Genomic DNA, 20259 nt, shown 5'->3' on the forward strand with positions numbered 1-20259 from the left:
GACGCCCCCGAGGCCGCTGAAACTACCCTTACTGGGGCTTCGCCAATGCAATTTACGGAAATGGATGCTCGATCGCCACACGAACACGCCGCAGCCATGTCCCACGGACCACCTCCACCTCCACCTCCACCTCCACCTCTCGGCGTCCCCCCTCAAAATACCTTCAACTTCTTTGGCTTCAACCTCGACATCGGTTCTCTCCCGGACATGACGGGTGGTCAGGTTATTCACCACTCCCCTGCGAGGCCGAGGTCGAGGCTGTGGCCACTTGAGGCCCCCTCTGCCAGAGCCAGCGCTATTTTGGCTTGCGACTCTTACGGCTAACCCGATTCTGCAGATGGGCGCAGATGGCCAGGACAGCACCGATATCATGGCCCTCCTCGACAACAACATGCTCGGCTCCATGGACGACGTTTCCATGGGCCTCGACGCGGCCGACGAATCGAACATGACGGGCTCATTCGGTGGCCCAAATGCGCAAACGTCGACTGAAGAGTCTGTCGCGAGATCCGAAAATCAATTCAACACAGCTGCGAACAACGTCCCTGGCGCGGGGCCACTCCCTGCAGGCGCCTTTGCCCAGATGAACCTTGCAGGCGCCAGCACTCTGACCGAGTTCACCAAGCGAAGGAATTGGCCCGCCAAGGTCGTGGAGGAGCTCAGAGACTTTTTGCAAATCCTTGATGCCAACGGTCGCATCAAATACGCGTCACCCAGTATTCTCAATGTGACAGGGTACAGTGTGGAGGAGATCCAGGACATCTTCCTCAAGGACCTGATCCACCCAGATGACCGGGGCGTCTTCGTGGCCGAACTCAATGAGTCGATTGCATCAGGAAACCCGCTGCGGCTGTTCTACCGTTTCAAGAAGAAGGATGGAGAGTTTGCCATTTTTGAGACTGTCGGCCATGCTCATATCGCGGGCTCCAAGTTTGCGCCCAACCCCAATAACCAGTCACCCTTCTGCCAAGCTGTCTTCATGATGGCTCGCCCGTATCCGACAAAGAATGCCGGGCTTCTTGACTCGTTCCTCGAGCACAAGATCGAAAACGAGCGACTAAAGCGTCGCATTGCCGAACTTCGTCGCGAAGAGGAAGCCGAAAATGACGAAGCGCAGAAGCAGTGGATGCAGAGTCAAGAAGGTCGCTCAGATGTGACGCCTTCGGAAGGAACTGGGGTGTCATCCAACTTTTTCCGCCCGAGCACTGATCGAGGTCTCACAGATGCGGACCGGGCCGCGCTTAACAAGTCTCTAACGCGAGAAAACCTCGAGGGCGCAGCCGGCAGCCGACCAGACTCGCTCAATGACAAGATGGCACGATATGAAGGGGCATCGCATACCGAGACGATCGAGATGCTGACGGGCTTACGGTACATCGAGGGTGAACGGAGCCGAGGAATCACGACTGGCAACGCCAGCCCGACTCTGATTAAGGGAGACGCAGGCATCGCAATCCCCATGGAACGGGACCCGCGAACAGGCGACAAGAAGAAGAAGCTCAAGACTTCGGAAGAATATGTGTGCACGGACTGCGGTAAGTTGTTTCTTGAGACAAGGCCTACGCTTCGGGCAGGACAGGCACTGACTGAATGGTAACAGGAACTCTGGATTCACCAGAGTGGAGAAAGGGACCGAGCGGACCAAAGACGCTGTGCAACGCCTGTGGTTTGCGATGGGCCAAGAAGGAGAAGAAGAGGAACAGCAGTGTCAACCACCACCACGCACCAGGACCGACGATAGATCACTCGATGGCTTGAGACGACGGCGAAAGCTCTTGACGATGTACGAGTATACAAGTACGATTTGAGCGTTTGGCAAAAGGTAGCCGTGGCTGGTCGGGGTCGGCAGAGATGATACAGCGTCTCTGACGAGAAGGAGTTGGGATGACTTTTCTATTTGCATTTACAAGGCGAAAGCGGGATACACGAGACGCTCACGGCCGGCTGTTATGTTGATTTTCATATGATATACGGATCTTGATGATTATCTTGATTTTTTCAGAGTGTAGCATGGACATTTAGGGGTGTATGGAGCATCTGGCAAACACGGCGCAAGCTCCAGAGGTGCCGACGCAAACAATGTGGCACATGTTGCGACCCATTGAGTGGGTGAGGGGGTATTACGAGGGCGACTTGGGATGACTTAAACAAATTAGACAGTTGACACTGATTTGATACTGTTGTCTGAGGTGATCTGTGTATCACGGAGAGGAGGCCCTGGTGGTGATGGGGTGCCCTCTTATTGACTGAGTCTTGTTCAGCTGGATGGATGTACGGATACGGAGGCCTCGGTTACAGCTCCAGCAGCAGCAGAGCAGCGGAGCGATGTTGCAGTAGTTGGAGCAATGCCAGCTGAAAACAAGCTCCAGCTAACAACAGACGCCGACGCCATATCCTCGGTGATTGGACAGCGAGGTCATGGCAGTTTGTCGAGCTCCCCATAATAAGGCAGCTCTCCACAGCTCTTGATCCACGTCACGGCACAGCCGTCCACAGGGGAGCACAGAAGGATGGGGTGAGGCTGCGCGTCGCCAGTGAGGGAGCGAATGAGCAGGGTCAGCTCCAGTGACTGAATGGCCATCGTCTGTTGGTGGACAGACGCTGTGTGTAAGGCATATACGTATGTACCTGAGACGCGGAGGGTGCCATCCATATTTCAAGCGCCCCTCTTCCATCTCTCCATTTCCCCTCCATCATCGACTTTATCAATCTCGTTCTACAGCACATACGAACCCATCATCAAAGAGTATCCAAGTACAGCAAGCCGAAATCATGGACAAGCTCGTCAGCGCCGCCAAGGACTTTCTCGATGACGACAAGGACAAGCGTCAGGGTGCGTCTACCTCTCTCTCATGGCTTTTACCCCGCCATGGCCCCTTCCATGATGCCCCTCATTCCACTCGACTTAGAGCCGAGCTGGACGGAGCCATCATGAAGATCATGACGACATGGCTATTTCTCATCTTCTAATCAACCTCAATGTAACACGAGAGATACTAATGTTTGCCCTGACATCTAGAGCAGTCCCAGCAACAGCAGTACGGCGGCGCGCAACAGTACGGACAACAGCAGCAGTACGGCCAGGAGCAGTATGGTCAGCAACAGCAGTACCCTCCCCCCGGTGGCGTCCGTCAGTCCAACCCATGAACCAAATCATCAAGCAAGGCCCATCTAACACGCAGGAACAGAGTCACACGGCGGCGGCAGCGGCATCTCCAGCTTCTTTGGCAACCTCGATTTCGACCACGCCAAGGAGGAAGCTAACAAGAACGCCGGCTCCTCGGGCGACAAGGACCTGTTCTCCAACATCCTAGGCTCGCTCGGGCAGAAGCAGAACAAGCTCGCCAACGAGGACCTCGATGAGGAGGGTGAGTACTGCCCCTTAGTGCCTATACGAGTTTATGGCTTATTGAATGTCATCACTAGACGCCATCAAGAAGCACAAGAAGACGTATGAGGATTCCGAGGACGAGGAGGACGACAAGAGCATGGGTACTGCGGCCGCCATGCAGGCCTTGAAGCTGTTCAACAAGGGCGAGACCAAGAGCAGCAGCAGCAGCCAGAGTGCTTTCCTTGGCCTTGCCATGGCCGAGGCCAGCAAGGTTGGTTACTATTTACCCTGATGAACCTCAGTTGCTGACTCTTGAACCCCAGCTCTTCGATGACAAGGCCGCCAAGGGCAAGGTCTCATCCGACGCCAGCAAGGAGAGCGTCGTCCAGCAGGCCGGTGAGGTCGCCCTCAAGATGTACCTCAAGAACCAGGGCGAGCAGCAGGGCGGCCTCCTAGGAATGGCCTCCAAGTTTATGAACAAATAAACGGACACTTCAGACAGGCAGAGACACTGCGTAAGAGTCCAGAGCTGACACAATGTACGAGATGACGACACGGCGCAAATATCTGCATGGAAATGGAACGAAATGAAATGAAATATTGAACATTATCGCTTGTGCCGCTAATCACACGTGAAATCCTGACACGACCAGCTGTGCTCTAAGCATCTGCCTTGTTCAGGTTCATGACATCTACCCACTCGCTTGGGCGACGGCGACTCGTCTCAGTTGCATGGTGCAGATAATCTTCGGCCTCTGCTGCCCAGGCCAGCAGCTGCTCCTCACTGCCCCATTCTCCTGTCGCCAGCAAACCAACCGGCAACTTACCCTCACCTTGATCAGGATCAAGGTATCCCACCGGTGCCGACAGAGAAGGCGTGCCCGTCATGTTGGCCAGGAAGATGTAGCTCATGCTGTGGATGGTCTTGTCACCATCAATCATGCCATACTTTTCATCGCCGGGAGTGATTGGCCACCCGTTCATGGGCGACACGGGAGTCATGATGAGCAGGCCTGGGTGCTTCTGGAAGAGGAATGCCAGGTGTCTCATGATGAGCTCACGGAGAGCGTTGAGCTTGAGCAGGTCGCCCGCAGGTGTCTTGGCTCCGATGGACATGAGGACCCTGTTAACGGGGCCGACTAGGGTGAGCCAATCGGCCGGGTTGACAGCGCGGCGGCGGGCGTCAGCGGCCATCTCTGCGATGCAGATGGCGCTGTGCGCGAGCTGAGCCTCAGGGAGATAGGGGATGGAAATGTCGACGATCTCGTAGCCGCACTTGTTGGCAAAGTAATCGACAGCTCGCTCGCACACATCCTTGACACGCTGGTCTGCCTGACCCCACCAGTCACGGCAGATGCCCATGACCTTGTTAGATCCCGGAGCTGGCGGGATGGACAAGCCGAAGCGGCTCTGAGTGGCGCAGTCTGGGTTGGGCTGGGACATGACGCGGTAGGCGATGGTGAGATCCGAGACAGTGGCGGCGAGGGGGCCAGTGACACACATGGTGTTGTTCATGTAGACTGTACGCTGATGCGAAGGCTTGAGGCCGTAGACTCCGTTAAAGGCGGCTGGGACACGGATGCTGCCTCCAGCATCGGTGCCAACGGCAATTGGGACGATGCCGAGGGAGATGGAAGAGGCAGCGCCGGAAGAAGAACCACCGGGGTAGTAGGACTTGTTGTGCCAGTTGGTTGGAGTTCCTTGGGCGACCTAAGCATGTAAGCTTTAATATCTGATGTAAGATGTAACCAAAGTGCTTACATTGCATCCGTTGGTGTCTAGCAGGCCGTTAGCTATCATGAAATGCAGAAATAAAGAGTGGGAGAAACTCACCTGAGCCAAGCTCATGCATACAATTCTTGCCAATGACCACGGCACCAGCCTCTTGAAGCATCTTGACAGGCCAGAGAGATTCTTCCTTCTCCTTAAAATAGGGAAGACCTGGGTGATGCTTCATGCCGTTATTGTTGGAGTATCCCTTGACAGCAGTGTCATCCTTAACACCAATGGGCACGCCATCGAGGATGCTCAGCGGCTTGCCGGCAGCATACCGTTCAGTCGAAGCCTCGGCGGCCTCGAGAACGAGATGGTCCTTGCCGGGAGACTCGACCCAGGCGTCGGAATACTTGCCGGATGGCTTGGTGATGAGGGGCAGAAGGGCCTCGGCAACTTGAAGGGGCGTCACCTGGCCGGACTTGAACATTTCGTGATACTCGGCGACGGTGTAGTAGCGGGCCGGCGAGTCGGTGTACTTGGCCTTGAGAAAGTCTGGTTTAAACTCGAGCATGGGCTTGGTATCTCCCAAGGGAGTGACGGTTGGCTGAGGAAGTCAGTCTCGAGGTCCTGTCTACGAGGCATAGAAGAGCAAGGTATACATGAAACCTAAAAGGCATCTCATCGAGATCAGGAATGTCCTTGATGGTGCCGAATCTAGCATTGTCCCAAAAGTGCTGCTGGAGGAATCCGACTCTCGAGATACTGGGTAAAGGATCAGTGGGTTTGAAAGAGTGAGATTCATGGAATGGTTGGAATCTCACATGCCAGCGCCAATTGCGAGGGGTAGACCTCGAAATACGGGATTGTTATCGACCCTGCGGTGGTATTTCACATCAGGACCCTCGACGGGCTTGGGATAGTCGGCGAAGTCGGATGGAGGCGCCATGATGAGCTGTGGTGTTCCGATGAGCTAGCTGTTGGTTCTTTGTATCCGATGAGATTACACGCAACCCATGAAAGGACAGTTCTCAAGAGAGGCACCGCAAACAAAAGGGAACCTCAGAGGAGTAAGCAAGGCGAAAAGAAGTAGGTTACAGGTTAGAGGAGGTGGTATGGATGTCAAAATAAAGAAAAAAAGGTTGCATGAGGAGCTGACAAGGAGCTCATGCGGAAGCTTCGCAAACCATGGGCGCAAGCTCCGAACACCAAAGCCAGCGTCTCCTCTTTTTCTCGTCTCTTTCAGGGGCCCAAGAAGGCTTGGTCATGACGCACAGACCCGCTAGCAAGCCCCCAGGGTTCCCTGAAGCTACCGAACTGGGTACCTTGCCGACCTTTGACATGATAGATGCCGAGGTTCGCTGCAAGAATCGTTCGTTAATGGAAAGCATCTGGAACCGCTCTCTCAAGATGGTCTATCCTGAATTTATATCTTGGCAAGATATGTATCATCTTATAAAGATACCTAAGAGTGAAAAGTGACTTGATGCAATACAAAGTTACTCTCCGTGCTGACACCCTGGCTTTAGCCCTTCAGCTCTCGTTCCAGAAGCTTCAATGAATACCAGCTGCGGCAAACTCTACAGCCATGAAGCCATGTTCAGTCTAGACGCGCAACTGAAAACGGTCTTTCATCAAGGGTAACTCGTATTTATCGTCTCGTTGATACACACAATCTTTGAGTGAATTCAATCTCAAAGTGACGGGAGAGCCATGTGGTCGCCTTACGTCATCAGCTCTTGACCCCCCAGGTCCCTGTCCCTCCCCGCGTCACTGCATCACATGGGGTGCTTTATCACTCCTCACTCGACAAAGGACCAAAACCGTTCAAACATTCATGCCCGTGACCATTTTCTGAAAGTATCCGTCTCTTTGGCTCCAACCAAGGGCCTCATACTTATCCCATACAACTATCATCATTTCCGCCGTCTCATGCGCAGCGACTCACAGGCTACCAAGCTCATCCAAGAGCGAGCTCAACCCCGCCAGGGATAGCTTATGCGATAAGCTATCGCTTGTTGATCATCCATCAACCACAACCACGACCATGTCGCTCTTCTCCGCGCAGCTCTATCCCGGCCGGGCGCTGGGCTTCCTCGGTGAGTATCCGTATCCTCCACAGTTTGGCAATCTCTGACATGGGATGTTTGCCCAAAAGTCCTAGGCGCAACTCTCCACGATGTCCTGACCCGCCTCAAAGCCGAACCCCAGCGCTTCCCCAAGATCGAGCTCCTCTACTCCCCCGACCGACCCGTCACGGAACCTGTAGCAGTTGATCTCCCAGCAAACGGTGTGCGCCTTCGTTTCGACGGACCTGAACAGCGGCTACGACTGATCGAGGTTCTCGACTTTACCAAGAACCACATCACCTTTAAAGAGAGGGACCTGGTCAGGCCTGTAAATGGCTCTACACCAACATCTCCCATACCGGACGACTCAACCTCGGGACCGACTTTTAGACAGGTGTATCATAGGCTACTTGGACCTACATATGATGGAGAGTTCATCCCTCCGGTGGCAGGCCAGGAACACGGCATTTACGTCCTGTCGTACCCTGGCGTGGCCTTCAACTTCAAACTACACCCTTCCGAGTACTCTCCCGAAAAGGATGTTGTCTCGACGTTTGCCTCTGCGTCGAGTCAGGTTGCGACCTCGATGGCGGTGTTTAGCGGCGATTCCTGGGCCGATGCCCGCCCAACTCTGTGGACTGAGATCCTGCCCAGCATCAAATCGACGAATGTTATCCCTCGAGGCAAAGACGTGTATCCCGATGAAATCTCGTTGATTCGGATGTATGGCGGTGGAAAGATACAGTTCTTCAGAAAGTGGACCAACAACTCTTTTGTCATCAACCTAGGCGAAACTACGCCGCAGGATCTGGTCATGGAGTTGGGACCTCCAAATGCCATTTATCGCAGGAATGATCAGAAAATGGTTATCCATAAAATGCGAACAACTAGTAATACCAAGGCTCGTCCGAATGCCGCCGACCTTGGCAGACAGGACGAACTCACCGACACGGATCAGTCTTCTATGCACGATGCATCGGATGCATCTGATAATGAGGAGGCTGTTGAGGATCAGATCGGAGTCAACACCACTGGGGAGTGTTTCTACAACTACTTCTATCTTGGCTTTGATATTCTCATCTCAACCCGAGTTCCACCCTCACAATTACCCCCGGGTCAGAAAGGCACCGAGGCCGAGGCCCAAAAGGGCATCATCTCACACTCTCCCGACCGTTTAGTCGCCACGAAGCTGGTTCTTCACGGAAACATTCCCGGTTCATATGAGTTCAACCGCCATCGCCGATGTCGCTGGGAGATTGCATATCTGGACCCGTCCGGCGATGGAGGAGACCCCATCAACTCAGAAACACCGTTTCCGCAGATCGAAGACCGGATGAACGAGGCGTGGGCATCTGTCTTCCCTCGGAACGATTCTCAACCTCGACAGCGAGGCATGGTCCTCAACCGAGGTTGGGGAGACAGCCCAGGAAGCAGCTGCGAGTTCCTAGGAGGATGGGAAGAGAGCGGGGCCCGGCGAGCTGAAGCCAACGGTGATTCCACGACAACACTCTACGGGTTTCCAGGGATGGTGTTTGAGGTTTTGAAGAATGGGCACGTCAACACGGTGACGGTGTTTTGATCCAATGGTACGGCGAGGGTTTGTTGATATGATTCATGTTGGGAGGCGTTTATGGTGTTTGGCGGAACTGATGCTTCTGCTTCGTGTCAGATAGACGGGATTAGGACGTTCTGAATACAATACAATACAATTCTGGTTATCTGTGCGTCGGCCCTTCCATGATAACGTTGAGGGGTTGAGAAAGAGCGATAGCGGGCAGTATCTCGTCTTTCAAGTTCACATTCGTACGTTACTCGGTGAGTTTGTGACTCGACAAAGACATCATTCCATCGACATCGTACCAACCCGTCAAGTTCGCAGAGTATCGCAATACAGCTCGACATCTACCAGACTCATCAACCAAGCTACTACACAACCCACCATGATGGAACGATCCGAATCGCCAAACAAAAAGAGAAGGACAGAGGTACCGGTAAAAGAGGAGCACATCCTATTCAAGGGGGAGGAGCACATACAATGCAAAGAGGAAGAGACAGAGTTAGCACAACTATCCCAACTACTGAGGGAAATCCGCAAAATCACCCGCCGAAACGAAGCGCTGGCAGAGCTCCTCGACGAGACCTTGGAGGAGATACGCAAGGTCAAGACTCATCTGGACTACCTCAAGATGCTGCCCTATTTGAAGGCTACAAATCCAATTTTCAAATCTATCAGCATCTTGGTATGGTTATACCTCTCCTTCAGGCTTCTAGTTTCTGATAGATGTTGACTCCGGTGACCCTTTTAGGTATCCCCTCGCAAGAGACGACCGGCAAAGTCAAAGTCCCCCAAGAAGCGTGCCAACAAGAATTCGGGTTGAGGTTGTGAAGGACCTTTTTTGGCCTGGATTGTTGGTGTTTGCCACAGATGGGGGGAGCTTTTACAGCTGAGCTGGTCTTTTGGTACAGTTACCACCAGTCCCTCTGTTGTATCCATGAGGATGCTGTCTAGAAAGCGGGTGGCTTAAATTGCAAGAAAGAAAGCGCTTTTTGTCATTCGTGTAGTCAACATGAAATAAATGTCATCTTCACAGCGAGAAACCATGAATAGCCATCTGAATATCATTCAAGACAAGCCTGTTGTTGAGTTGATTAACCATGCATACATACAAGATCCCATGAGCAGAGGAATATCCCTTTTTGATCCTCTGATGCCGTCTATTCCCCCTCCCATCGTACACGCAAAAACATCACCAATTTGCCAGGTATAATTCCGTACTCCCGTTCTATCTCCCGTTTTCATTTCATCTCTTTGTATCACATCTACCACTCGTCGACCTCACCCTTCTTTGGTTTTTGCATGCGAACAACCTTGTCGCAGTTGAGCAGGCATAGAGGGTCAAAGGCCTTCTTGATCTGTCAAGAGTTGTTAGTGAATCATCTCACAGCTAAAATAAGGGAAACTCACCTGTCGCATGGCATCCACGGTGGTCTCACCAAGCTCATGAGGCAGATAGTCTCGCTTGACGAGGCCAACACCGTGCTCACCCGTCACAGTACCCTCCAGCTCGACAGCTTTCTTGACCATGCGGTGGACAACCGTCTCGGCCTTTTGTCGCTGGGCGTCGTTGTACAGCAGGATGGTGTGGAAGTTGCCATCGCCGACGTGGCCGACGATGGAGGCGAACAGGCCGCTCTTGGCCATGTCCTCCTTAGTCTCCTCGATCAGGTCCGGCAGCTTGCTCATGGGCACGGCCACGTCGCCCGTCCACACTCGGTCGCCGGGCTTCTTGATGGCCGTCGTGCTCCAGAGCGCCTCCTTGCGCGCGCTCCACAGCTCGTCCTGCTCCTCCTGGCTCTTGGCGAACTCGAACGTCCGGCTGCCCGCCTGCTTGGCAAGACCCTGCACCTGCGAGATCTGCTCCTTGACGCCCGCGGGCGTGCCAGCGAACTTGAAGAAGAGTGTTGCTTCCTCAGCCCAGGCGCGGGAGGTCATGCCCGCGTCGTTGATGCACTTCATCTGGTTGTCGTCGAGGATCTCGACGGCCGCAACGGGGATGCCCTTGCCCACGACCTTGCTCACGCACGTGGCAGCGTGACGGATCGAGGGGAAGCTAGCCACGGCGACACTCGTCGACTCGGGCTTGACTGTCACTTTGAGGGTGGCCTCGGTGACAAGACCCAGGGTACCCTCAGAACCGATGAAGAGCTTGGTGAGGTCATAGCCGGCCGAGCTCTTGCGGGGACGTTGGCGTGTCTTGATGACGGTGCCGTCAGCGAGCACCACGGTAAGGCTCAGAACCCACTCTCGCATGGTTCCGTAGCGGTAGGCATTGGTACCGCTGCATCCGGTACCGATCATGCCGCCGATCATGGCACCGGGGCCGGGGTCAGGGGGGAAGAAGAGACCCTCGTGCCCAAGGTGATCATTCAGAGCCTCCCAACCCATGGCGGGCTGCACCACGACGTCAAGGTCGTCCTTGTGCAGCTTGACAATCTTGTTCATGCGGCCAAAGTCGACCGACACGCCCTGCCGTGTGGGCGTAAAGTGGCCCTCGAGGCTAGTACCGCCGCTGTATCCGACGACGGGGATGCGGCGCTTGTGGCAGACCTTCATGATCTCCGACACCTCCTCGGTGGTGCTCGGGTAGACGACGCAGAAGGACCGCTCGTCGGCCTTTGCCTGGTGCGAGGACCAGCTCGACGTGGCGTGGTGGTCAATGTCGTTCTCGGCCGTGCTCACGTTGTCCTTGCCCACGATCTTGACAAAGTCGGCCCACGCCGCCTGCATGTTCTCGAGCTTGGTGTTGTGCTGCGGCTCCTTGGTCTTGTTGAGCGGCAGCGTCGATGTGGGCTCGGCGTCCTTGGGCCAGTATGTGCCGAGCCAGTATGCGATTCCGACGCCGGAAAGGAAGACTGTGAGGGATCCATGGTTAGCTTGAGTTGATGGCATATCAAGAGAGCGTCACTCACCAAATGTCACCATCCAGTTCCGCGAGGGATCAGTCATGTTCCTCCACTGCTCGTACTGCTCCCGCTGCTCTCGCTCACGCCTCAATCGAGCTCCGATACTGCCCATGACCTGGCCCTGGAACGTCCGGCCAACCTTGGTCTCGTTGCCGCCCTGCCGGGGAGCCTTGGGTCGCTCGGGCTCGATGTCAGTGGCATAGCAGCGAAGCGAGGCAGGTAACCGTGAGCTCCGGGGGCCGGCTGTGATGTGAGAGGTCCGTAGGCTCCGGAGAGCAGTGCGCTGTGCGCGCAGCTGGAGGGAGGCCATTTCTGGGGTCAGATGAGGGGTCAATGGCAGAGAGTATGTAGCCGCCGACGTCGTAGAATGCAAAACAAGAGTCAGGAAGCCGTCAGAGGATGTCGAGAGAGCAATTGGCCGTCGTCTCGGGCGGTCAATGGCGAGCTTAAGGCTTGCGACGTGCGGCAATGGAATTTTGTCGGGACGGAGTTGGACTACCGCGAGAGCTATGCCCGAGCCCCACCTGGCACCCGTAACGGGGGTTCCCTCCCACGGGCTTCCTCCAGGGTGCACACCCAGAGATCGGGTACGGGTATTGAATGAGATCTTGCGGCTGATATTGTCCCTTGTCCTTGTCTCCATCATCCCCCCATGATTTGTTCCTTCTTTTTGTTGAATTACGTAGTTATTTCCTCGGCTCTCCTGTATCTGCTCTGCTGTCATATCCCGCCGTCGTCTCCGGCCGGCCCCGGAGGCCATCCAATATCCATGCCCTCCCTTCAAGAGAGGGGCTGAAATGAGTCTCGAGGACCCGTCATGGGCATTTATGACCATGAGAGAGGGCAGACTCTGCAAGAGCAATTGTAGCGACAAAGCACGTCACCGCCGTAGTCGGCCATGTATTACAAATCTATCCATAGGTATCTTTCTAATCTTATTCCATCAACCTCATCTCCTTCATTTTATCCCACTTATACATGTGTACGCTCTCGCTCTCTAACCGAAAAAGCAATTGCCCCCCTCGGACTCTTGGCCGCCGCATTCCCCAGACCAGGCCGCATCCCGCCGAAGCACGTCGCGGAGAGACCAAGTCCGCTCCCCTACCCCCCTCCGCTCTCCTCCGTCCCGACGCCGTGCCCCGACCAATCATCAATCTCCGTCTTGGACCGAAACTCCGTACGCCCGTTTTGTTATGCCTCTTGATGAATCCTTTCCCATCTGCCACTGCCTCTCATGCAGCTTTTACACTATTAGACGCGGCGCTTCAAGTCCACCTCTAGACTAATTGGACTGCAAACGTTGGTGAACCACCCCGCATATGCGCGAAATACGCCGTCAGCTCCTCGTCGTCTTGTATCTGGAGTGGTAGCTCAGTCCCCTTGTCGTCCTTGATGATTCCCTCGATCCGTACGCAAATCGCCCCGGGAAACTTGGCCACTGCTACATCGCGTAGTTCTTGAACTGAATGCGCCGACATTGTCCCTATCCATAGACCCGTGTTGGCGACAATCGTTGACGAAGGATGTAGTCGCAGGAAGATCGCAAAGGAAGTAGACACAGCTGGGACGCCCTGAAACATGGCAGTGCTCGGAGCCGGCGAGAATTGCTGTGCAACGTATTGTTGTCCCATAAACGCCGACTGAGTGTTGGCCCCCATGTAGAGAGGTGATCCATACTGTGAGTTCACAGACATGGGCGTCGAGGCCGATGAGCCTAGCATTCGAGGGGGCTGTGAAAGAACGCCATTGGAGCTCGCCAGGGAGGTTTGTGATGGTATCGGCGTCGGAAGTTGAGGCGGCATAGATCTCCCAGCCGATGCGAACGACACGCGCGAGTCCCGAGTCACCTCTGGAATTGGCTCAAAGGTGCTGCTGTCCATGTCATCCCCCAATCCATCATCGTTCATCGGTGGAGGAGCAGCTGGCGAACTAGACCGCGCGGCGGCCCTATCCGACACGGCAAAGGCAGAAGATGGGCTCTCCTTGGACGAAGGCTGCTGAAGTTGCTCTCGATTCTGCCCATCTTGTGGTGTCTGTGACCGTTGTGCTTCTTTCTGTTTGGCAGGTTCGCTGCCCTTAGGATTTTGGTGTCTGTAGTCATCCCGCCGTCTCTTGATAACGTCCCTAGCAAGGATCTCAAGTGCTCGAGCTCTCTTGCGCGTCTCTGCATCATCCCCAGTTAGACTGAGTTTCTTGACGTGTACTGACTTTTCCATCCACAGTCTCTTCAACTCTTCCCACTCCTCAGGGTTCACGTCGGACTTGCAGGTAAAATTCGCATCGCAGAGGACTGTGTACAAAGCAGTGCGGATCTCACGAGACTCTTCTGGGTTGAGCCCAAGCACGTTCTTCGCATCGAGAAGAGTCATCTTGGTGTCCATGTTGCGTAGTCGTTTGGTCACATCGGTGCAGATGATGTCTAGTGCAAGTTGTTTCGTCTCGAGCTTCTCCTTTGAAACCCAGAGGACCTCTTGCAGGTGCGGGCGTTCGTGGATGAGACGATTCTTCACATACTCCCATTTATCAGGTCCAGCCAGCGTCTTTTTCACAATCGATTCTTGTTGGCAAATACGCCCGAAGCATTCGCGAGTTTCTGAATAGGTGGTTGAGTCGAGACGCAGCACATCTTTGCAGTCAATGAGAGTCATTTCTGAGGGGAATCGGACCAAGTCGTTCTCGTCTGCAAGCTGCTGTCGATTTCTTCTACTTTGTCTCTTGCTGAGCTTGCGAGGCTTAGGCGTCAGAACAAAAGGGGTGGTAGGATCTGAGATGGGTTGGTGAGAGGCTCCCTCCTGGTCAGGCGTCGAACCTCCTTCCTGAGCCTCCGGCGACTCGGACTCTTCCTCTTCATCGTCAGGCTTCGCTCTGTCGCCGTGACGAACCCTGAGCAGCCATCGATTCCGAGCGCGAACCCGCATCAGTTCCCTAGAGTTGATGTCGTAGCCCTCTTCGTCCTTGAGGATCCGCAGCATCTCACCCTGCGGCATGTTCTTCAGCCACAGTTCATGAACGCGCTTGACGAGGCGAGGGTCCTTATGCGCAGGCCTCTGCTTCAGCGGAAAATTCCACCGCTTGAACTGAACTTGGAAGGCCCGTTTGCTAAGAAGGTCGTGTAAGTCAGGGTGCCCACATTTAGGGGCGCATCTGGGGACAAACCTGGGCGTGAACTGGTACACCTTTTTTAGGTGCTCCATGATAGACTCGAGCGACTGACGCTCGGTGATATACATCCGGTAGCATACGTCCCTGTGAGGACCCCATTGATAGACCATGGTTCCATGAGGCGTCGACCGCGCCGTCGCGTTGGGTTGCGTCTTTCGTCTTTGGTCGGAAAAGCTTGACTCGGGCGCTGGAGCTAGAGTGGAGAGTTGCGTTGCTGGTCAATCCGCGCATCCGGAGTGCGAGCTAGCAAAAGTGTCAGGTGCATGCTTTGTCATCCAGGTCTTGCAGTACAGTGACTTACCCCACAAACACTGTCATGGGTACTGTGTGCGCGTGGTGGAGCTGATATCGTCTCGTCTTTCATGTGATAATGAGCCATGAACCGATCTCAACCAAGAAAGATTGCATTATCTGGGTCAGTTTATTAACTACACACATATATACCAAGTTGAATTTACTCCCAAATATCCTCAACTGACAGCTACAAAGCCCTGGCAAGGGTTGCCCGTTGACAACATCCGCATACCTCGGCTCAATCTTGTAAGTCGTCAAGAGGCTAATCCCCGAACACGACTCTCGAACGCCATATCAACCCGTTAAACTCTAAACCAACATATACACTCTACTTCAGCTCTCTTCTTGTGCAGTCAGCAATCACAGATTGTCCATAGCATCCCCAGACAGCACCATGGCAACTTCCCAGTCGTTTCCAGACAGCTACGCTGCCCTCGACCTCCCTACCCTCCAGCTCTTCCACCATCCCGCCTCCTCAACCTCTGTCACCCCCGTCATCGTCATCAAGCTTCATCGTCCAGAGGCACGCAATGCATTCACCGACACTATGTGCGCTTCCCTCTCCGAGGCCCTGAACCTCATCTCGGGCGACCCCCGGGTCCGCGCCGTGGTCATCACCTCGTCAGACCCCAAGAACCGCATGTTCTGCGCCGGCATGGACTTTAACGAGGAGCACATCCTCGGAAAGGACGCCAATGACCACCGCGACTCGGGCGGAAAGGTCTCCCTCCCCATGTATCACTGCGCCAAGCCCGTCATCGTTGCCCTCAACGGGTCTGCTGTCGGCGTCGGCATCACTATGACTCTGGGTGCCAACATCCGCATCGCCAGTCGTGACGCCATGGTTGGCTTTGTCTTTGCTCGCCGAGGCTTCAGCATGGAGGGCTGCAGCAGTTTCTTCCTGCCGCGTCTCGTTGGCACCAGCCGGGCTCTGCATCTAACAACGACCGGCGCTGTGTACCCTGCCGGGCACAAGCTCTTGGACGGCCTCTTCAGCGATGTTGTCGCACCCGATGAGGTTCTTCCAACGGCTCTCAAGATCGCCGACGACATTGCAGCTAATGTCAGCAACGTTTCCACACGGGTCATGAAGGACATGATCTACAGAAGCGTGGGCTCCCCAGAGGAGGCTCATCTACTCGAGAGCAAGATCTTTTGGCACTTGTTCACAGGTAAAGACGCCAAAGAAGGGATGCAGAGTTTCCTAGAGAAAAGGAAGCCCAACTTTACCGGGAACATGGAGAACAATGCGCCGACAGCGTGGCCGTGGTGGTCTCCGGTTGACGTTCGAAAGTCAAAGTTGTAATTGGTGGTTCTTGTCACTGGAGATGATATCCATGGATATCGACTGTATTCTATTTGCCATGTAATCTGTCTAGTTCTTTAGCACCAATACTTGATTCTCAGTCTTCTTTCCGTTTATACCCAACTGTGCCATCCCCGATGTCTCACATCCACCAACACCAACACCGAGCATCTCGATCCATGTGAGACAAGTCCCAATGGCATATCTTGAATAAAAATCTTATATCTCATCGCCCTATCTCATGCCCTCTCTATAGCCTTATAGTTTAACCCTTAAATAACTCTTATTATTACTATATTTAGCTTTGTACAGTTTTCGAGGTTGAAAGATATCCGAGGGCGTCTTTTTTTAGTTGCGTGCTTTAGGTGCCCCTTGACACCTTTCGTTTCAACGTCCACTGAAATCTGGGCCCCCTCATTGCCGTTGAGATGACTGCCGTGAGTCATCCCGAATTCGGAGTGCAAGCAGGGTAATAAACACTATCGGCCAGTTTCTTACGTCTGTAAACCAGGATTTTCGCTCAATTAATGCTAGCTAGTTGGCAATCTAGTCATCTGGTATCAATTGCCCAAGTACCCGCAGCCATGAGCGCCGACGAGAACCACACCCTTCGGAGCAAGCTCCGCCATCTCAAGGTCCTCGAAGGACCTTTACCAAAGTGCGATTTCGAAACCTTCCCCAACACGCCTCACGCGGCGTTTGAAACATGGATTCAGGAAGCGATTGAAGCTGGCGTCAAGGAACCTCACGCAATGACACTTTCCACGGTCGATGACCAAGGTTGGCCAGATGCCCGAGCCCTCATCTTGAAAAACGTTGATGGACGGGGGTGGCACTTCGCAGTCAAGGGCAATAGTCCAAAAGGCAAACAGCTTGCAGCCAATCCCTATGCTGCTTTGACTTTTTACTGGCCGGAGCAAGGTCGCCAGGTCCGAATCCGTGGACGAGCGGTTCAGTTACCAGAGGGGGAATGCAGGCAGGATTTCTTGGACCGTCCCTTGTCTTCGAAAATCGCTGCATTGGCTTCACAGCAGAGCCAAGTGCTTGAAAGCGCACATCAAGTTCAGCAAGCTGTGGAATCTGTCCGACAAGAGTTTGAAGAAAATTATGATTTTCCCCTGCCAGACTGGAAGGTTTACGCTGTAGACCCCATTGCTGTCGAGTTCTGGCAAGGCGCCAAGGACCGTCTTCATCAAAGACTGCGTTACAAACATGAATCCACGGAAGAGCCGTGGAAGAAGCAACTTCTATGGCCATAAGATGGTATCAAGTGACTTCGGAGTTCTTGCTCATTACATTGGCTATCACCAGGTGCATGGGATGCGTTTGCTACTGTATGAGGAGCACCTAGCAATTTAGCAAATCACACACTTTTCGTTCAGGTCCAGGTTCTATTCCTACTCGGTTTCAGCCGCCACTGCAGTTCATCTCACGCCGTCTCAGGGTCCTGGAAACCTCATGACCATTCTCCCCCTTCCCCACAGTCCGTCGTCTCGACTCTCCCCCCCGCTCTCAGGCTCGGCCGGAGCCGTGCGCCCCACTCCCGCCCGCCGAAACCGACGGGGTCGCCAAAACAGCGGGACCCTCGACGTCATGCGGAAATGTCATGTGAAAAGGAACGAACGAGGGGCGATGCTGAGCCACCTCTTGACTGGAGCGGTTTTGCGACGACGGACGGGGTGCAGGGGCGGGCAGTAGACTACATGGTTGAGTCACGGATGGAGCGGATCACTTATCTCACGAGAGGGAATTGCCAAGAAGAAAGAAGCGGGGATGGTATTGGATGAATTGAAAGAGGCAAAATTCATGCCCATGCATTTGCTTGAATTGATTTGATCCAGGTCTATCCGGAGAGTGCCTAAACCGAGTCCCAAGACATGCCCTTCAACCAACAGCAGCTTGTCCGCATCCGCAGCCGGCGAGGCTGTGCTATACCGTGCCGTTCCATGCCATGTTGCGAATAATGCCTCGGTAAACCGATGATGACCGCACAATACATCAAATGCATCTGAAATCATAGAGCAGAAAGTCCTCAAACGTCATCTCGCAGTGCTCAGATCCATTCGATGCAACCATGTCTGTGCGAATCGTGAAAAGAGAGAAAAAAACAGAACGCGCGGGTGAACCCCCAACTCCATGCCTAAAAAGAGGTGAAAAACAAGATGTGGGAAAAAGGTAACTTCGGTCCGGCTGTGGGACCTGAATGTTTCCCATCGCTGCAATGCTTTGAGGCCGTAAATCCGTATACGTGAGCAGGGAGGTGGTGAGTGTTGCGCCTCCCGCCAAGTGAGGTTGATCAAGGTATCGTGGAGTGAGGTGAGGTAGTGGTGCTGTGCCGCGTAGGCTCCAGCGTTCGCCGTGGGGGTCAGTGAGTAGACTCAAGAGCGAGGGGTATATGTGGTCGGAAAGTAAATGTTGCGGAACAATGGGTTGGGATGCTGATGGGGGTTCACATCGGCGCCCTTCTTGTTGGAGAATCGGGTCTTGATCTCGCTGGTAAGCTTCTTCTATCGTCGGCCCAGCTTGAGCAGTCGCGTTCTCAGCCACAGAACAAAGGCGGTCCAGGCGCCTGTAGTTTTTCGCTTGGCAGTGTTGTTGCGGCGAGAAGACTCGAAGTGCACATCGTCAGTTCTGGCACGGGGTGTCTGCCCGGTGGTGACAGTATCGTAGCCTCGGCTGGCAAAGTCGACCTTTTCGTTCTCAGTGCTGAGGCCCAGGCCCAAGCCGGTGCCAGTGTTCTTGCGAGACATGCTAGGTCGAATATCGGTGCTAGAGGCTCGGTCGCAGGAGATGCGCGAGGCTCCAAAGCTGCCCTTGCGGCCGTGCTTGTTGAACCGGTGTGCCTCTCTACTCTCGGCGCGTTCCTGCTTGCGGATCTGCTCGCGGGCGTACTTCTCCTCCTTGGCCTTCTCCTTCTCCTCAAACTTGCGGCGTGCTTCGCGGACGTGCTCTTGGCGCGTGGCAGTGTCGACCTCGCTTCGCGAGCGGAGACGGAAGCCACCCATGTCGAGAGAGCTACGCAGAGGTGACATTGCAGAAGAAGATGTAGAGGCAGCGATCATCTGCGGGGAGATGAATGAGCCTGCAGGCGGGGTCGCGCTCGATGCAGAGTCTAGGGCACTCGTAGAGCCGGTGTTGAGGTGGAGGTCGGAGCGGCTGCGGGTTACGATGCTGTGGGGTTTTCGCGACGAGATGCCTGGTGTTGAGCGGCCGTTGGCAGTGACGCGCAGCGGCTGGTTGATGTCGGAGAGGGAGCTGGTGCGCTGGCTGGCGAGAGAAGGTCTTCGCGGGCGGGAACCCGAATGCGGCAGAGGATATGAGCGGCCTGAAGACTGCAGGTTCTGGGGCTCGATATCGTCGTCGTCCTCTGTAATGGTAGGAGAGTAATCGCGAGGGCCGTTGGGGTTCTCGAGAGAAGCGAGCGAGTTGGCGTAGGAGAGAGGCGGCGTTGATGTGCGCGGCGTTTGTTGGAAAGGGTGCACAAAGGATCCGTTGCGACCGCCGCTGGTAGAAGTAGCAATGGAAGCATGAGAAGTACCGCTCGTTGAACGGGCATGCGAGTATTTGTTTGAACGAGCCCCGCCACTGCTGAGGTCAGTGGCAGAGAGGGAGAAGCTAACATCGCGGGCGGACCGAGTGCCAGCTGTTGTCAGTGTCGAGGCTCCTGCCGTGTAAGAGCCGTGAGAGTCGTCGTCACCGCCGCTGGTGGTATAAGACGAGTACCCGAACTGGCCCTGCTCATCCCATCCACGGTTGAGGTCGAGAGAGTTCTTTTCCGAGTGCGAGTAGGAATGGTGAGAGTGCAGCTTCTTAAGGATGGGCTTGACTGCCTGTCGGCTACGAGCCTTTGTTATTTTTGCGTGTTGATGTCCATGACCGGTGTGGAAGTGACCGGGCAAAGGGGGACTGGTCTGCGCCAT

General features: G+C 54.5%; 8 protein-coding genes across 8 annotated transcripts; 4 read left to right on the forward strand and 4 right to left on the reverse strand.

The window, feature by feature from the left end:
- Positions 1-96: 96 nt before the first annotated feature.
- On the forward strand, positions 97-1758 carry LRP88_09014 (white-collar 2; the record flags this gene model as incomplete). Its single annotated transcript, XM_083245510.1, has 3 exons — positions 97-222; positions 338-1535; positions 1601-1758. 3 exons carry the CDS (start codon positions 97-99, stop codon positions 1756-1758), a joined length of 1482 nt encoding a protein of 493 aa, XP_083100004.1.
- Positions 1759-2772: 1014 nt separating this feature from the next.
- LRP88_09015 (uncharacterized protein) lies at positions 2773-3816 on the forward strand (the record flags this gene model as incomplete). The annotated part of the gene is made up of 5 exons (XM_083245511.1): positions 2773-2833; positions 3020-3130; positions 3189-3368; positions 3427-3602; positions 3655-3816. 5 exons carry the CDS (start codon positions 2773-2775, stop codon positions 3814-3816), a joined length of 690 nt encoding a protein of 229 aa, XP_083100005.1.
- A 175-nt stretch (positions 3817-3991) lies between these two features.
- Positions 3992-5993, reverse strand: LRP88_09016 (amidase signature domain-containing protein; the record flags this gene model as incomplete). The annotated part of the gene is made up of 5 exons (XM_083245512.1): positions 3992-5041; positions 5093-5109; positions 5165-5651; positions 5707-5800; positions 5869-5993. 5 exons carry the CDS (start codon positions 5991-5993, stop codon positions 3992-3994), a joined length of 1773 nt encoding a protein of 590 aa, XP_083100006.1.
- Positions 5994-7091: 1098 nt separating this feature from the next.
- Positions 7092-8692, forward strand: LRP88_09017 (uncharacterized protein; the record flags this gene model as incomplete). The annotated part of the gene is made up of 2 exons (XM_083245513.1): positions 7092-7143; positions 7203-8692. 2 exons carry the CDS (start codon positions 7092-7094, stop codon positions 8690-8692), a joined length of 1542 nt encoding a protein of 513 aa, XP_083100007.1.
- A 1241-nt stretch (positions 8693-9933) lies between these two features.
- Positions 9934-11887, reverse strand: LRP88_09018 (FAD-binding oxidoreductase; the record flags this gene model as incomplete). Its single annotated transcript, XM_083245514.1, has 3 exons — positions 9934-10026; positions 10079-11526; positions 11584-11887. The coding sequence occupies 3 exons, from the start codon at positions 11885-11887 to the stop codon at positions 9934-9936; spliced, it is 1845 nt and encodes a 614-aa protein (XP_083100008.1).
- A 967-nt stretch (positions 11888-12854) lies between these two features.
- Positions 12855-14849, reverse strand: LRP88_09019 (Clr5 domain-containing protein; the record flags this gene model as incomplete). The annotated part of the gene is made up of 2 exons (XM_083245515.1): positions 12855-14676; positions 14734-14849. 2 exons carry the CDS (start codon positions 14847-14849, stop codon positions 12855-12857), a joined length of 1938 nt encoding a protein of 645 aa, XP_083100009.1.
- A 578-nt stretch (positions 14850-15427) lies between these two features.
- Positions 15428-16339, forward strand: LRP88_09020 (ClpP/crotonase-like domain-containing protein; the record flags this gene model as incomplete). The annotated part of the gene is made up of 1 exon (XM_083245516.1): positions 15428-16339. One exon carries the CDS (start codon positions 15428-15430, stop codon positions 16337-16339), a length of 912 nt encoding a protein of 303 aa, XP_083100010.1.
- Positions 16340-18846: 2507 nt separating this feature from the next.
- LRP88_09021 (uncharacterized protein) lies at positions 18847-20259 on the reverse strand (the record flags this gene model as incomplete). The annotated part of the gene is made up of 1 exon (XM_083245517.1): positions 18847-20259. The coding sequence occupies one exon, from the start codon at positions 20257-20259 to the stop codon at positions 18847-18849; it is 1413 nt and encodes a 470-aa protein (XP_083100011.1).

The sequence above is a fragment of the Fusarium phalaenopsidis genome (assembly GCF_050370095.1).
Source record: "Fusarium phalaenopsidis strain FUZ10S chromosome Unknown contig_32302, whole genome shotgun sequence".
Taxonomy (NCBI): Eukaryota; Fungi; Ascomycota; class Sordariomycetes; order Hypocreales; family Nectriaceae; genus Fusarium; species Fusarium phalaenopsidis.